This window comes from Rhipicephalus microplus, chromosome 8, assembly GCF_043290135.1.
Source record: "Rhipicephalus microplus isolate Deutch F79 chromosome 8, USDA_Rmic, whole genome shotgun sequence".
Lineage (NCBI taxonomy): Eukaryota > Metazoa > Arthropoda > Arachnida > Ixodida > Ixodidae > Rhipicephalus > Rhipicephalus microplus.
This window is the reverse complement of record NC_134707.1, coordinates 43,104,879-43,122,210: the sequence shown is the minus strand read 5'-3', so window position 1 is coordinate 43,122,210 and position 17,332 is coordinate 43,104,879. Positions and strand designations below refer to the sequence as shown.

The window sequence follows — 17,332 nt, the reverse complement described above, 5'->3', positions numbered from 1 at the left end:
ATGCCATAAATATTCTCTAGTCGCGTCGGCATGTTTGAAATCCAAGCTATTCGTCACGAATGTGTTACCATGTATTTGTTGAGTAAGATTCGTGCTTTTATACCCAGAAAATAACCGTAGGCTTGCTGAAGGGGAGTCCTGAATTGGATGATCAGACGAGCAGTCGCGCTGTTCTGTACAATTCGATTTCGGTATGAAGCTGAGCATTGATTGAACATTCTAAACCTTTTCCCTATGATCATGATATCTTTTGAAGCTCTAGTTATCATTTCAAGCCTTTTCACTTCAAAGGTAAGTTCTTTTCCCACTAAACATTCTGCGGAAGAGTTTGAAGACTTTCGCAGTGGAATTACCGAGTGTTTGAAGAAATTTTATGGCGTCAAATGCATGCCGCTTTTATTGCCTATTGAGCTTTGGAGGTTAACTATCACCCAGTTATAAGCCTTAGCTAATCAAATAGTATTAGCATTTTTTCTGGATGTTTCTGGTATTATTTTTTACGTTCATGCTCTAGTTACAAAGGAACGTATCTTTCATCGTAATGTTTACTAACTTGGTCAATCAATACCTTTTTGTACTTCGTGTACATTAGTCATGTTCTTGACTTCATAATTGTTTTTCGTATGTCACTGAACTTTAGAGACAACCAACTCATGAATAATAAAGTAGGAAACATAAAAAAATGGTGAGTGGCGAATTATACATTCTCTACTGGTGTTTCCTGCAACAATGTTGCTGCTAATAATAAAAAAAGAAGGCCCTGACCGAACGAATGGACCATAATGTTTTGAGAAGGATTTAATTTATGATGGCACCAGTAAGTGCCAAGTGTGAAATTGAGCATGTAGAGGAAAGATTTTCTGCTTTTTGAAAAACGTCATCAGAAATAGGCGTTAAGGTACAGACTGTAGGCCTGTCTCTACAGCCTAAAACTAATTGTGACCATCTGATACTTTGCTGACGTTTGTCTCTAGAGTTATTCAAATTTGGTGTGAACTACACTTCTCGTACGTTGCCCTTCAGCTACGAACAAAGTAAGGCAACGTCTCGTGCCTAAGTGGTCAAATAATTTGGTAATGCAGTACACGAATTATCATTTTATATCAGTGAAGGATGTTCTACGCAAATAATTTTCACTTATATATACAAGTGTCCCCTTTATTGTGATTGGAGCAAAAAAGGGGCTTTTCTCGTTACATTAAATATACATTCCACATAAGGTTTACTTCGGTAACAGATACAAGTCGCGCTGTCTGAGCAGTGTGCCTTTGCGAAGGAAAAGAAAACAATCTCGGTTTCACCATAACACCGAAGCACTGATTGCAGTAGTAATAAATCAGAATATCACACGATGAACTGGATGCAAATCGACATTTGAAGCGCGCCACTCAAGCGGAATGAACGCATGAAAACAACACACACACTGGATGAACTTAAGTGACAAACTCTCACAGATAGCCACTTGCACCACGCTGCTCAAACACAAAGAATGACGCTAAAAAAAAAACCACAGCATATCGACAGAATGAATGATGATGAGTGGGGCGAAGCGTTCGTCAATCCATCCGTACTTCCGTCCGTACGTGCGCCCGTCCGTGCGTCAGTCCATCCATACGTGAGTCTGTGCGTCCGTTCGTTCGTCTATCTGTGTGTCTGTCTGTTTCTGCGTCTGCTTGTGTCCGTATTCGTGCGTCCATCAATCTAGTGGACACTTCAAGTACTCCCATCTCGCTTCTTTTTATTATACTTTTATCGTATACAATACCGCCATCCAGCGGACAATCCAAGAACTAAACGAGGCGAGGTACCACATTTCTGCTGTCAACGCTTTGTTAACACCGAGAGCGTGACAATGACGCCGTAAAACGTTTTTCCTAACATGTGGACGTGCGTATATGTGCCCAAGGGCTGGTATGTGCCACTGGTATGCGGGCATTTTCCACAGGCTATGCACTACGACAATGGGGGACGCACATGCCACCGCGTAAGGCGCTTCACCCCTAAAACGCACAGGTAACTACAGAACAAACGCAAACTAACCGCTGTCACACTTGCTGCTACATTGTGCTTAATCAGCCCCTTTAAAGTGACCGCTTTGCCAGTGACTCCTTCTTGAACCCCTCCGCTGAAGCATTTCTTTCCCTGCTTTTAACATCATGAATGGGAACAAAAATGGGTATCTCAAGAGCACGCTGATGAAATATTGAAATAGCGTTGCTATAAAGCGCGCCCTTCCGGCCATCTTGCGGGTGGTAGTGAGTCCGCCTAAGCGGCCCTGAAACCTGCGTAGCGCCAGCGGTAATAGGGCGTACTAACTGCTCGCAGTTAGTAAGCCGTAAAAAAAAAAAAAACGAGCGACAGCGGGTTGAGTTTGCAATTTACGTTGCAGGCTCTTCGAAAGCCTGTGGCCATTTATTCACTGTTTCATTCATTGTTTCAGTGCAGTGTTCTTTTCATGTTCTACATCTACCATTGATAGGAGACCCTGAAATCAATAGTGTAGGTATTAGGCTCATTGAGAAGAGAAAGAATAAGATGTTACCAAGTTATAATCATTCGGAATGGTCGAGAAATGGACTACCTATAGCGGGTAGCTCAAGAGCACGCTGAAAAATAATTAAATAGTGTTGCTTTAGGGCACAAGACTGATTGACAGAAGTGCTTTACTATTTGAAGAATGAAACATATCTCCCAGAAACAACGAAATCGAACGCGAGGCTTGTATGAAGGTTCGAGCAACCATGGGTGCAGTCAGAATTTTTTCGGGATAGGAAAGGGACTTCAACCATCCGTTATGTATGTTCATGCGTGCGTTTGTATCTGTGTGCATATATACGTGAGCCAAATTGAAAAGTTTTGAAGAGGGGGTTGAAAGATTTGACGTTCTTTGTGTTACAATTTTTTGTCATAACACCCCTAAACCCCTCCCCATATATATATATATATATATATATATATATATATATATATATATATATATATATATATATATATATATATATGGGAAAGAAGTGTATACTTAAGGGCTCGTTTTCCATGTTTTTACACAGTATTAATGAGATCTAACAGACAGTAATGCCAAGGAATGTACAGGGGAAGTTATTAGAACCAATGGAATGTAAATAAGAAGAAAGAAATGTGAATGAAAAAATAACCAGCCGTGAGCAGGAATCGAACCTACGACCTTCGAATAACGCACATCGAACGCGTTATCGAACGCGTTATTCGAAGGTCGTAGGTTCGATTTCTGCTCATGGCTGGTTATTTTTTCATTCACTTTTCTTTCTTCGTATTTACATTCCATTGGTTCTAATAACTTCCCCTGTACATTCCTTGGCATTACTGTATATATATATATATATATATATTGTGAGTCTGTGTGTGCGTATATGGGACATGACGTCCACTCTGAAAAAAAAACTGAGATATATTCGCTCATATACTTGCTATCGTAGTGATACTCGGAAAATGCTCGGACAGTTCATTTTTATACTAATCAGTCTTATCTTTTTAGGTGGTCTTGGACAGCATCAATCCCCCAGGTAACCTCAAGCATTCGTTACAAATTAAAACCAACTTTCTAAAATTTGTATCTAGTCCTTTTAGAGTGCTTTTTCTGGCCAATTTGATTTGAAATTGTTTCAATTTGACATAGATAATCACCAGAAGCACACGTAGTGAAAGCGGGAATGAAATCTATATAAGTCTAAAAGTTGGATGGATGGGTGACTGCGCATGTTCATGCAGAAGTCGCTGAAGGGAGACCTTGACTTGGCGAGGCTGCACGACATTTGACATTCGCTCTAGATATCGTGTTCGTCGTCTTCACATTGTTCCCATGCATCAGGCTCTATTTGACTAGTCCCAAAAGTTACGTTTTTCAAAGGTATTTGAAACTGTCTGTGACTCTGGTGAGTAGTCAATCATGAATGAACCACTTTGACGAAAAGGTGTCTCACTCGGTAACTATACAAATGAATGCCACGCACTGCAATGAGTACCAATTAGCAGCAGTGGGTCTCAAAAACATGAAAAATTCGCTATTGAGCAGTCATAGGAGTAAAATATTATGAATCTTGCAAGAATTCATGTGTGAATTTCATTACCCAGATTTCAAGTGCACTTTATTGCGACTCAGTTTGTTTTTTAGCCGTTGAGGAATGCGACGCCCTTCCAGCTATGTTTATAAACTATACAAACATAATATCTAAAGCAATCAATTCAGAACTTCTGCCTAGATAACTGCATGTAATCTATATTGTCCGATGCAAAGCAGCTCAGCTGAAGAATAAAAACTGTAACAGTTGTGCAGTCTTTCAGGAACCGAAATCGGAGGTTTAGATGTGCGTTCAGCCCGAGAAAAGTGCAGGCTGTATAATCTGCTCTCTTGGTAGGAAGCGCAGCAACTATTTCACGGAACACACAACACAAGCGCTTGTGTTGTGTATTCCGTGTAATAGTTTCTGCGCTTCCTACCAAGATGGATTCATACCAACTGGCCCGATACAATTGTTTATTGGATAATCTCCTTTCAACGGATGAATACGTTTACTTCAAAGCAGCAGTGTTTATACGCGTGCAGGTGTATACCTCACTGTTGTTTTTAATATACATATTTTTTTTTAAAGTAAGAAGTCCTCTGAGACACATGTATATAGTTTTTTCACGTACAATAGATCAACCCACGTGTACACGTTCATGTTGGTATTCGTTGATGGATAGGAGGCTGTGCTTCTTAGAACAATGTTTTTCTAGACCGCTCTATTAACATGTTACAACACCGTAATCGTGTTTGACAGTGCGCGTTTGTACCAAAGAATGATTGGGAGTGAATTCTTTTCACTACGAATACATAACATTTTCATATATGCAGGCTGTGGCGTCGCAAAAGCGCTCGGCAAAATTGTCAATGGCGAGACGACTGAACGCGTTCGCATGCCATGGATGGTAAGACTAGCCTCGCTACCACTTGCACCTACTTAAATTATCAAAATGGCTGTTCCATTCCTCTTCGCAGGTACATACGGTCACGAAATACAAGATTCAACAAACATACGTGCAACTTGCATGTGGTGGAACAATATTGTCGCGCAATTTCATACTGACCGCCGCACACTGCGTAAGCTTTGGGTGAGTTTGTCGAAATCATCAGCATGGAAAAGTTCTCCTTTTCCCGATCGCTTGCAGAGACATCAAATTTATAAGAAGGAAGTGTTTGACGCCAGGGTCCGCCAACACTTCAGTGACGTATTTTCATCATAGAAATGACGTCACAAAATACGTATGACCCAATACAAAAGACAAAAAATTGCCGTCACTGAACCTATCCCCACTACCCCCGCGACAACAGGCGGGCGCACTATCTATCCACTACGCCAAGGTCACATACTCTGAAGGCGGGAAAAGTGCATCGTTTATAGTTCAAACTTTCTTCCACAGTGGTCTTAGAAAGTGAAATAGTGTCGCCCTTTGAGAGCGGTAAGAAGTTATGCTACATTGCCATGGCCTCCGTGACCAGCTCCTACAACACGTCATTGCTAAGGGCCTGTATAAATATACGCGTTTCAAAATACATAAATGCAATCTCCCGTTATAATAACACAGCATGAGGTGACAACCTTAGGCCTAACGTCGCCCTCTGTCGTAGCATTGATGCATACCGAAAACAGCTTTGCGACACTTGAGTTTACTTTTCGTGGGCTAGAAGAAGAAGACGACGAAGCTGTTGCTGCTTGGCTAAGTAGCTCTGTCTGCTTTTATTGTTTATTTTTGTTTATATTACGGCTCAGCACTGCTCAAGACGTCGGACGACTCGAAAAGGTACCTGCCGTGTCGGCGACCGACGGGTGCTGCGCAGCCCACCGCGTCGAAAGGTGCTAGAAGAAACGAGACAAGCATCAGGGACAGCGCCGCCATTACCTCCCAAGGTGTGACACCAGGTCAGAAGCACCAACTGGTCTGCGCAAGCATACCTGACTGCAAGCGACAACACAGCGTTGAATCAGAGGACGAATCAACTGCCGTCGGGGACCACAACGGGGCGAACCTCACAGATCAAGACATGAACGGGGGTGATTTCTGCCTTGTACGACATCGCAAAGAGAGGACGGTGGGCACTTCTGTGTTAATTGCTCCAACGTCCGAAGGAGCTAACTTGAGGCAAGTGAATCCTATTGACCTATACTCGGAAATTGAAACGATTCTCGGTGGAGCCCCAGTTAAGAGCCGTTTTACAGCACAGGGAGCCCTGCTCTTGGATATAGAGACAAAACATCAAGCTAATATGCTTCTAGAGACCAACACTATCTGCGGCATTGCCATATCTGCCCGTGTACCACACAGCTACATGAAAAATACCTGCATTATAAAAGGGGTCCCAAGATGGTACTCGGACGAACAGCTGTTAACCTACCTGAGACCTCAGGGAGTATACCACGCAAGAAGAATCATACGACGAGTCCAAACCTCATCCACCGAATGGGAATCAAGGCGCACTGACTCTGTAGTTCTCACATTCGCTCCCGATTCGGAACGTCCAGAGAAGATCAACCTTGGTTTCACCAGACACGAGCTGGTAGACTACGTGGAGGCGCCACCACGCTGTTTTAAATGTCAGCGTTTTGGACATGTTGCTAAGCACTGTCATGGGGAACAAAGGTGTAAGCGCTGTGGAGGGCCTCATGACTTTAAGACGTGTACAAGTAAAGAAAAACTTGCGTGTGCAAACTGTGGCGGCGACCACCCAGCTAGCTACGGCCGATGTCCAGCACGAACAGCTGTGCAGCGAAGAAATAAGACGTTTGTCCTCGGCCCGAAGGCTGTGAACGAACGATCGCTCACAATGAAGACGTCCGGCGCGCCACAACATGGCGGTTCGGATAACGAGTACGCAGGAAATTTTCCGCGCCGTAATCCGACAAGAGCTGGTACTGAGTCAACACAAGTGCTCAACGCTGGTGAGAAATGTATCACGAAAGAGTCCGCCAAGCGCACCTAAGCTGATGCACTGAGCCCATCTCAAGTACCATCTGGAAGCCAACAGCAAGAAAACCTCGAGCACGTTATTCGCGCTCTGTTCACAGCACTACGTTCACACATCGCTAAGATGCCTGCGAGTTCAGCGAAGGATATGTTGGAAGCAGTCCTGGCTCTAGAGTCAGTGTTACTTTGCTCTGCTTCCACAAACACACAGTAGAATAATGGCACTGTCTCGCCCACCTGGTCTATTTCGTCCTTCAAAAGTGCCCTTAATTATGCAATGAAACTGCGCCGGTCTTCTAAAACGCCTGTGCGAACTCAACCTTTTCTTGCGCGACATTCCAATACCGATTCTAGCCCTCTCCGAAGCCGGTCTACCGAATGCAAGGACGCTCCCAGGGTACACCCGACACGGCAACCCGAGAATAACGTCGTTTGCAAATGGAAGCGCAATGATATACAAAAGGCGGGAAATATCTCACGTCACCTTACCAGTGCAAGGCCTCTGTTCCAACTCACTGGAAGTCGCTGCTGTGCAAGTGTGTCTGGGAAACCGAAAACTGAGTGTGATATCGGCACGAAAACAGGTCTCTATGGAGACTTTCCTAAAGGACCTCTGCACTCGATGTCCCGCTCCTCGAATAATCTATGGTGATTTTAACGCGCACCATCCACTCTGGGGAGATAAGAGTGTAGATTTTCGAGGCAAGGAACTTCTAGCAGCTGCAGATGCTGCCGACTTATCCGTGGGGAACGATGGTAAACCTACATTTTTCAGGCCACCAGAATCATGGAGTGCAATAGACCTTGTACTTCACTCCACGGACCTTCTGGTATCATCGACCACGGCTCCAGACAAGATGGGCAGCGACCATTTCCCCATCTTCACCAATATCCTGGGATTTCGAACTGCTGGTCGACAATTCTGCAATGTACCACGCGGGGACGCCTACAGAGAAGTGTTGGACAAATCCACTTGTGAGCTGTTCGCAGATATGTTGCAAAGCAAGCGATCAGCAACTTCATTGCTGAAACTGCCCGATCATTTTCCTGCTCCTGACTTCAAATTGAAGAACCTCTGCGCAGCACGTAGACGAGCGGAGCAGAAATTAATGAGAACAAAAGGAAATCTGTCTGCGAAAACCGAATATAACAGGATAAACGCTGCGATTCGTCGCCATACAAAAAAATTAAGACGAAATCAATGGGCCGCTTTCTGTGAGAGTTTATCAACGTTTACGCCCTTGACAAAGATATGGGCAGTGAAAAATAGTCTTTCTGGGAAGATCCGAACACACAGGCCATTCGAAGCACTCGCTTTGAAACAAGGGATAGATTTGCAAACCCTTGCAGAGGATTTCGCAGACGTGTACATACCTGGTAGATCAGCAGGAGCGGCGATTCCTCTGTCACCCCAGTTTTTTCACACGATGGATACGCCATTCACGTTCCGAGAGCTGGATATGGCACTTAGCAAATTAAGAAGACGCTGTGCCGTGGGTCCCAATTTGATGAGCAATCAAATGCTGACAAATCTACCATATGAGCGCAAAAGGGCCCTTTTGGACATATTTAATCATGTCTGGAGCACGGGAGAGATCCCATTTATTTGGAAGACAGCATGGGTGGAGCCAGTCGTAAAGTCTGGAAAGGATCCAGCGAGCCTCGCGTCATATCGACCGGTATCTCTTACATCATGCGTACCTAAGTTGATGGAAAGATTAATATGTACAAGATTAACTTGGTACCTTGAACAAGGAAGACGATGGCCACCGTGTATGACCGGATTTCGCCCACGACTGAGTGCCCAGGACAGTGTTTTGGACCTAATAAGCCACATCGAACACCACCGCGTCAGCGGACTCTCGACATTCGCCATCTTCATGGACGTTGCCAAGGCATATGATTGTGTGCTTCAGGCAGGCATCGTGAACGGGCTCCAAGCCATGGGTGTGTCGGGAAATGCTCTTCGGTTCGTACATGAATTTCTCAGAGACCGCTGTGTCCGTGTTAAGCTTGGAAATGTAACGAGCGAAGAGAGACGCGTTTCCCTCGGCGTCCCACAAGGAAGTGCTCTATCTCCTTCGCTTTTTAACGCTGCCATGGCCAGGCTTCGCGACACTCTGCACGCAGCTCTGAAAGCAGTTAAAATATCCATCTACGCCGATGACATCTGCATTTGGATCTCAGGGTAGCAGCACAAACGTTTGGCCCGGATAGCACAGAGCGCTATTTCAATCATTGAGCGTCAATTGTTGACACTTGGCCTATCTTTATCAGCAGAAAAGTCGGCCTTCATGCTCTTCCCGGGAGCGCGACGGAAGTCAACACGTCTGTCTCTGAATATTCGAGGCCACTCAATTCGTTGTGCAACAAGTGCTCGTTTCCTGGGCATTACCATCGACAACAAGCTATTATGACGACGTGCGGTTGATGGTATAGTCACTGCATCAGTGCAAAGGATCAACGCTCTTCGTCGCATGGCAGGGGTCCGTTGGGGCAACAATCCTATGTCCATGCTTAAATTGAATGATGCGCTTATAACAAGCCGCATTCTTTATCAGCTGCCCCTGATATCACCATCACCAAGCCAGTTCGAACGCCTAGAGGCAGTGCACAGAAAGGGTCTTCGCTTGGCAATGGGAGTCCCTCAGGCGGCTTCAAACACGAAGGTCACCAATGAAGCCGAGTCTCTTCCGCTCCGCCTTTTGGCGTCTCAGGCCTTATTGACGCAGCTGTCAAGACTGGGCGACTCCTTCGCCGGCACGGCGCTTTTCCGGCGGCTAAGAGCAAGAACTGGCTCACATTTCAACGCGGCACTAAACACATTTCAATATTTAGGCTTGAAACTGCCCAAACGGCGCCCTATGGACCCGCCATGGTCTTTTGTGGATGTTGCGTGCAACTTCAGCGTACCCAATCTACCAGCGAAGCGCACCATTCAAGCCGCGGAAGCAAAATTTCTTGCGCTGGACCACTTGAGCACCATGTACCGCGGCCACCTACAAGTGTACACCGACGGATCAGTGTGCAGACAAACGGATAGCTGCGCAGCGGCTTTCTGGATACCCAGCCTGGGCGTGTCATTGTCGGACCGCCTGGATCGCGTGGTTTCGTCCACAACGGTAGAAAGCGCTGCAATTACGGCGGCTTCGCGATAACTGCGATCCTTTTCTGCACGAGATGTTGTAGTGCTGATGGACTCCAAATCGGCGCTACAAAGACTGCATCGTGGCCTACCTCAAGAAAAGCTCACCAGGCAATCTCTGGCACTAATCAAACAGCTAAATGGCAAGAGTTTTAATATAAGGTTCCAGTGGATCCCATCCCACGTTGGCATTGAGGGCAATGAAAAGGCTGATGCCCTTGCATGCGAAGCACGTACATCGTTTCTAAAAGTAAGAACTCCCAAGACTTACCAGAACAACGAAGATGTGATACGCAATCATTTCAAGGCGTTCTACAAGTTTCCACACCAAGCATGTGTAATTCATGGACTTTCTCGTGAAGAAGCGACGCTGTTGTACCGCATTAGAACCAGCTCCGCATACACCCCGGCCTGGTCATTCAAGACTGGGAGATACGCTTCCCCGTTCTGTGCCTTCTGTGGTGGCATCGTGGATATTGAACATTTCATTTGGCTTTGCCCACAGTTTGATGCGCAAAGAGCAGCGATGATCCGCACCTTGCGAAAAGGCTGTCATAGGCACCGGACAGTTGATGACATCATCTTTCCTGAAGGACCCGCGGCAACTAGGAGGAACGTGCAACGAACTTTGTTGGTCTTCCTGAGAGACACTGGGCTGTCTGACACGTGGTGACATTTTCGAAATTCAGGAGATGCTCAGGCGGAGTAATTGCCGGCCGTGCAGGCCATGGACTAACCCCGCCTGCTACAACACCACCACCACCACCTACCTTTCGTGGCTGGTACGCCATGTTTCACGCTTCAGCTCCCCGAGAATATGACACACTGGCTACGGGGAGGCCTGACTTGCATTGCGTTGACTATGTCATTGACCATGTCAAGGAAATGGCGTTTCTATGTTCCTGAGGCACTCTTGTCACGAGCCCAATATCTGAAATTCTCAAAAAATTTGAAAATAGTTTTAAATAAGCAAAAAGGTGCAATACCAAAACTGAAACGCCACCTAGCGCACTGTCTACGTATGACAGAATACTTGGTAACAACCGCAAGTCGTATACCGGTCCCGCCTGCGCAGAGTCTGAAAACTGAAAGCCAGACAAGCGGAGCGCCGGCCGAACACCACAGGGGACGGAAGGAAGCGTTTCCGTGCCATACACCGGCTCCGTCGCCTTGTCGCCAGCACAATAAATGAAGTAGCGGCTGAAGTAGCTCTGCCATCGGCTGCGTCACTTCTGTTGACATGCCAAACATGACATCGCAGAGACAGTGTTGCCAATAATTCTGGCAAGGCAGGTTAGCATTTCGAGGCAGTATTTAAAATTGATTCGCAAACAATCAGCGCATCTCCGAAGCCTGTAATTTTGAATAAATGACAGGAATGTGCAAAGGAACGCACTCAGAGTTTCACGGAAATTCACTGACTTCGAAAAATTGCTAAAGTTGGCCTTTAACACGTGGCGAAATGAAGACCTTAGCCGAAGTTCTCCGTACGACCAGTTATGCTTTTCTGGCTCTCACATTGCTTTCTCTGATTACGCTCTGACTGTCTGCAGCTACAGTGAATGCACGATGTTGCCTCATAGTTATATATGAACGTTAGTCGACGAAATAGAGATGTTGCAGCCAGCTCAGTGTGACAGTTCCTACGTTAAACGGTGCTGCAGCTGCCAAACAACAATCATCATTTTGAAAGCTGTCTTGTAACACTGTGCAGCAAACATTCAACAACTTCTGTAACGACGAATTTTCGTTTCATGTTATACCGACGCCTATAGGACGGAGGCATCAACGAGATTTCATTTTAGTATGTGCAGACATGACGGGTCATTCAGCTCACTGGATCATGAGACAATGTTTATCACGCTTTTCAAAACAATCTCCAATTACTTGCCACACACTGAATTATATAGTCTTCCTCCTAGAGCCGGCATGTAGCTTGTGAGTTTCCTTTTACATGGGAAATATGACGAAAATACAGTTTAGAAATACACCCAGATCGTTTGCACATGCTATTAAAAAGTATTATCGGGTTCTATTCATTTACAACATAGCTTATGTCAACAAAAAAGATACTTTAAATCATATTCTGTTCCCACATATAATGACGACACAAGTTAGCATGCTTACGCAAATTTATTTTACTCCAAAAATGTTAGCTTCACGTCACGTTTACCTTGAGTTTGAGTCAAGTCTTACACAGTAAGTGACGTTGACAAACTACAGTTTAATTCGCGACGTAACTCAATGTAGCTCATACAGCCGCTTGGGGTCGTGTTCTGAGACAGTACCTTTTAACGACAGTGTACCTTTTTGTGGCGTAGCACCTCGCGTATTCAAGAACTGAAAGAAGAATTCCCTCGGCTTACTACAACCACCCAGTGTGGAACCCACTTAACGTGATATTTTCAAAAGCACTCGTTTGTGCACTTGGTACTTTTATAAAGTAAGTAACGATCATAGTGTTGTTTGATGACAGTTTAGGTACGGAGAGTACCTGCGCCTTGAAGTAGGATGTATGTTCTTGATTTTTCAAAGATATCAACGCCCTTGGTCCATTGACGTGAGGTACAACAGCACGTACTTAGAGGAAGGACCAATTGCTTCGGCCAAAGATGTCATACGGCATCCCCGCTTTAGCATGACCACAATTGCGAATGACATCGCCCTTGTGAAGGTAAGTACGCATATGCATCTCTAATCTGCAAATATTACCCATGCTTATAAGCGTCGATGTCGTGGCATATTATATGCGTTATAGCTCTTTCGGAAAAAGGAGGGCTGGCGGCGGAGCGATACACTTTTTTATGTCCTCGCTCCGAAAAGTTTGCGCGCTATTTCAGTCAAATTACAAGCCCTAAGACAACACGAAGAAAAAACGGCCCAACACGAGCTCATTTTTTTCTATCTAGTTTTAACTCTTGTAATTTATGAGGACGAATCAGCAGCAACTAGCTCACTTTTCTGTTTTCTGCATTCATTATACCCAAGAAAACGAAACGGCACTTCAGAGAAAACAGTACTCTGCTGTGAGCTCAGTAAGCGCTAAATGAACAGCCAGTGTAACGCATAGTTAGGTACATTTGTGTCCTGTAACATATGTAGCCGTGTGCATAGGAGAACACATACCAACTGGGCACTGCGTTTTCTTTAGTAATGAGAACTTTTAGAGGTTTTTAAGCATTCAAGCCAAATATACTGGTGAACAGCTTATAAAACCCACAGTTGTTTGAGTAAAATAATGACCTATACCTGATCTATTCTCTGATGTTATTGATATATATCTTACTACTCTGAGTGTATACACGAAGCTGTTCATATCTGTTATTCCCTTCGTCTCCTTCAGTTGGCTCAGCCACTGCTCTTTGACAAGTTCGTCAAACCAATCTGTTTACCTATGCGACGACTGCAACTCGTCAACAAGAAAGCATTCGCTTCCGGTTGGGGAAAAGTCACAGAAGGTATTTGTGCCTTAATTTCTTTTTAGTATACTAAACATCTAATTGTTCTTATTGTTTTGAATGAATACTCAGCGCCGCATGCTTCGGGGCGCTTACGAAGAATACAACAGCTCTAAAGCTACTGGCACACTTATACTGGATGCCAAAGTATACAGAACACCCTACTACCTTTTTTTATTTTTATTCGTGCCAGGCATCGTTACGCATATTTGACTAGCACTTCTCTTCAGATGCGTCAGCTGCGCTGGGTGTTGGGTTACCCAGGACTCCGCGAAGCCTTGCAGCGAATAATGTAAATACATATGAAGGTATTAGTTCTTGACAGTAGCACGAAAAGAAAAAAAAAGGAAGGAAAGATATCGGTGCAATCTACGCTCAATGATATCGATGTAAGACATCAATGCCACATGCCTCGAGTGCCGGACAATCTTGTTTAACAAGATTTATCTTCAGAAAGTTTGTCGACTTCCTTGTTTGAGAACAACACATACGAAGTGCTCACACCTTCATCTCTTGACACTGTAATCATCTGTGCTTCTATAATTTCACAAGGCAACAAGTGCTTGAAAGGGGCTAACCACGTAAAGGGCTAAGCAGGAGAAAGAACAGGGTTGTTCAATCATGCCAGTTGCGAAACCACGTTTTCAAACCCGGAGACTCGCATGACTTATTCTCTAGGTGATATGCTGATTAGTGCGCCATCTTCATGCAAGAATATGAAACGATATATTGCCGCGGCGCCACATCTGTGTGCTCTCCTCGTAAGCTGGTGAACCCTGCGCACGTAGCAATGAAGCCGCCATGAGCGTTTATTAGTTTTTTTCTCAACAGATGGTGCGACGATCTGCAGACCATCATGATTTCGGCCAAGGACATGTCCGAACTCTGATAGATGAGGCGCATGAAAGATTTCGCAATATTAACAAGCACGCAGCATCCAAGTTTTGCAACCGTTTATTACTTTAGTTTGCATCTCAGCACATGGCACGGCAGTCTGCAGACTCCCGCGATTTCCGCCTATAGTGGGTTCATCTTTTGAGACATGGGGCCTACGGCGAGTTCTTCGACTCGCATGTTTGAAGAATTCTGGAGAAACAAGAGAGTCGCTCGTTGTTCGCGCCTCTAATTTCGCGCAAGTAACTTGGAACATCTGCAAGTCTAAATAGTGTTTCTCTCGTTGCAGGTGGCAAAAGCACGGATAGGCTTCGCTACCTCGAGACGAAATTCTTGCCTTTTCGAAAGTGCAATCCGTCCTTCAACCCATTGGTGCAGCAGGATGTGTTCACTGGCACCCAAGTCTTGTGCACGGAAACGAACGGCAAGGGCGTTTGTCAGGCAAGCAATACCTCACAAAAATGTGAACAAATAAGTTTTTATGGTGGCATTTGCATTGTGCAGGAGTGACTTTCTATATAAAGGCCTGAATATAATGAAGTATTTCTGCTAATTCATGTAATTAGTAAGTAACATCTCCATGTTTCTTTACTGTTTTTCATATTTTAATAAATGTCAACTTTTTCTCAGTCTGCCCAGAAAGCTCACATCGCATCGGGGAGAACTTAAATAAAGTGAGGGTAAAAATATTGTGTTACTGGCAATATATGGCGGATTTATTTCAATAACTTTTGGCTTTGGTATTAATGTTGTACAAGGTCACTTAGGCTCACAGTATTGAGAAGGAATTTAAGTCCGCAACGTGTCACTTCGATCAACCCGTCACTCTTTTTCATAGAAGAAGTAACAAGATTCATTCATAAAGAACTGCTGTTATTAATGTTTAACTCAGCAGCCAAAAGGTAACACCGATCCATGATGTAATTCTAAAGAATGAAACAGATTTACAATAGCACACTGCACGATGAATTGGAATATAAAATATGTGCAGTCAGGGGTTTCAATCAAAAGCAGAAAGTGTGGGCGTTCAAGAGGTACCGCACGACAATTACTAGTAAATATTTCATCTAGAAGGTCTATGTCGTAATACATCTTCGCTGAACTGTTTGCAAGCGAAATCGACTCTTTGTCGAGCTTACTAATGTAAGGGACTAATAAATGTTCAAGGACAAACTATAAGAGCAGTATTTGAATCTGTAGCGTGTACCGTGCTATCGATTTCTTTATTCATCTCCATTGGTGTTTTTAGATGGAACCAAATGAAAAACGCTAACGTATTTAAGTGTCTGCGACTGTGCTCGGATTTTTAAACGGGCAAGATCTCATTGTCCGCTCCGCGAAAAGCTGCGCCCTTGGCCACAGGAAAAATTAACTGTCGTACAGAAATGAGCTAAGAAAAGCACGTTTTCGTACATTTTAGTAAAAAAACTTGCTTTTGCGAAAGTCTCTTTTGCTTTTAGCTTTAGGCTCCGTGAACTTGTGTCTAAACAACTAGCCTACATCATTTGTTCTTCAAGTAGTACTAGGCTATAAACTTGTATATAAGAATGTTAATATAAGGAACCACATAATTGCGTTGGAGCCTCACTGAAAGATACATAAGAACTAGACGTTCTACGAACACTTCGTTCACTTTGCAACATATCTGAATGCAATGTCTTTGGAAGACAGGATGCTAATTTATAGACGAAGGATGGCAGTCATTGATAAATATATAGACATCTTGAAAATTTGAAAGAAAACATACGTCTTACTGGTTGTGGAATGCGCCTTTCATGCCACCGCTCCAGATGGTGACAAACTCTAATTGTACTTGAAACACACCCTCGTGATTTCACTAGAACGCACTGTTTTGGTGAAGGATGCAACTGCGTAAACTATAAACTCTAAGCTTGGACATAATTTAGCAGATTGTAACAAAAAAAAACCTTTCTTGATTCATTTTTGGTCGTTCGTATATAGAACATGACAAAATAAATTAGTGTACATGTCTTGTCAACCTTCACGGCAACTTTGCTTATTTTTGCGCGAAGTTTTTGTGTCCTATAAAATCTCTTGGTAATTTCAAGATGCTTGCTATTCAATTCATTTTTACTCGTTAGCATATCACTGATTTACGCTGTCAGTCAGCAAGTGTGCATTTTTCGGCAAGGCCGAATGCTCGAAATCTGATATCAGCTAAACGTTAAGAACAAAATTGAGTTACTTTAGAATTGCAGTCCAGATATTCAGGCCAACCTCACCAATCCAACAAACTCCCACATTATATTTGAACAAAAATTCAACAACCGTATTCAGATCGGGAACATGGACGCTCTGAGTAATACTCACTTTTTTTAGAAGAGATCACCGTAACGGTAACCAAAGCGTGGACCATTGAGACATATTCAACATGACATTGAAAAGTACCACCCCAACTATCGAAAGGTTGGCACAAACTCCTCATTCATTAGGCTCCAGGTAAAGAAACATACATTTGGACCTATCGTCGAATGATGATGATCGTCATCATCTTCATTATCCCTGGCCTGATTATGTTCACTTCATGGCAAAGGCCTTCACCATGTTTAGCAAATCACCCGGCCCTGTGCTTTTTGCTGCTGTTGTGACTCTCGTTCGTGGGCGCAAAGCTATCAATGAGAAACATAGCCGGGATGCGTTCCCGTGACCTAAAACCCCAGCGCTTTTCATACGGAACGAGCGTCGAGCAGCGAGAAGAAGCTAAGGGATAAGACTGTGGCAACGTTTACGAAGTATGAGCGAACGTCGCTTCGGGAATTTCCTCTAGAAGTGCTTGTTTGGGGAGGCCACGTGGCCAACCGAGCTCGTAGGTCGAAAAAAATCCCAATAGGTC

At 44.2% G+C, this 17,332-nt stretch overlaps 1 protein-coding gene across 1 annotated transcript; it reads left to right on the top strand.

Annotated features, from left to right (window-relative positions):
- The first annotated feature begins 3,520 nt into the window (after window positions 1–3,520).
- LOC119165369 (trypsin Tyr p 3.0101-like) lies at window positions 3,521–12,984 on the top strand. Its single transcript, XM_075870201.1, has 5 exons — window positions 3,521–3,542; window positions 4,874–4,947; window positions 5,018–5,130; window positions 12,662–12,800; window positions 12,967–12,984. The coding sequence occupies exons 2-5, from the start codon at window positions 4,936–4,938 to the stop codon at window positions 12,982–12,984; spliced, it is 282 nt and encodes a 93-aa protein (XP_075726316.1). The 5' UTR covers window positions 3,521–3,542; window positions 4,874–4,935.
- Window positions 12,985–17,332: the final 4,348 nt, after the last annotated feature.

What these genes read in the sequence shown, in the direction of transcription:
- LOC119165369 (XM_075870201.1), top strand. An exon ending in GCACACTGCGTAAGCTTTGG is followed by an intron (nt 5,131 to 12,661) that starts GTGAGTTTGTCG and finishes GATTTTTCAAAG; the next exon opens with ATATCAACGCCCTTGGTCCA.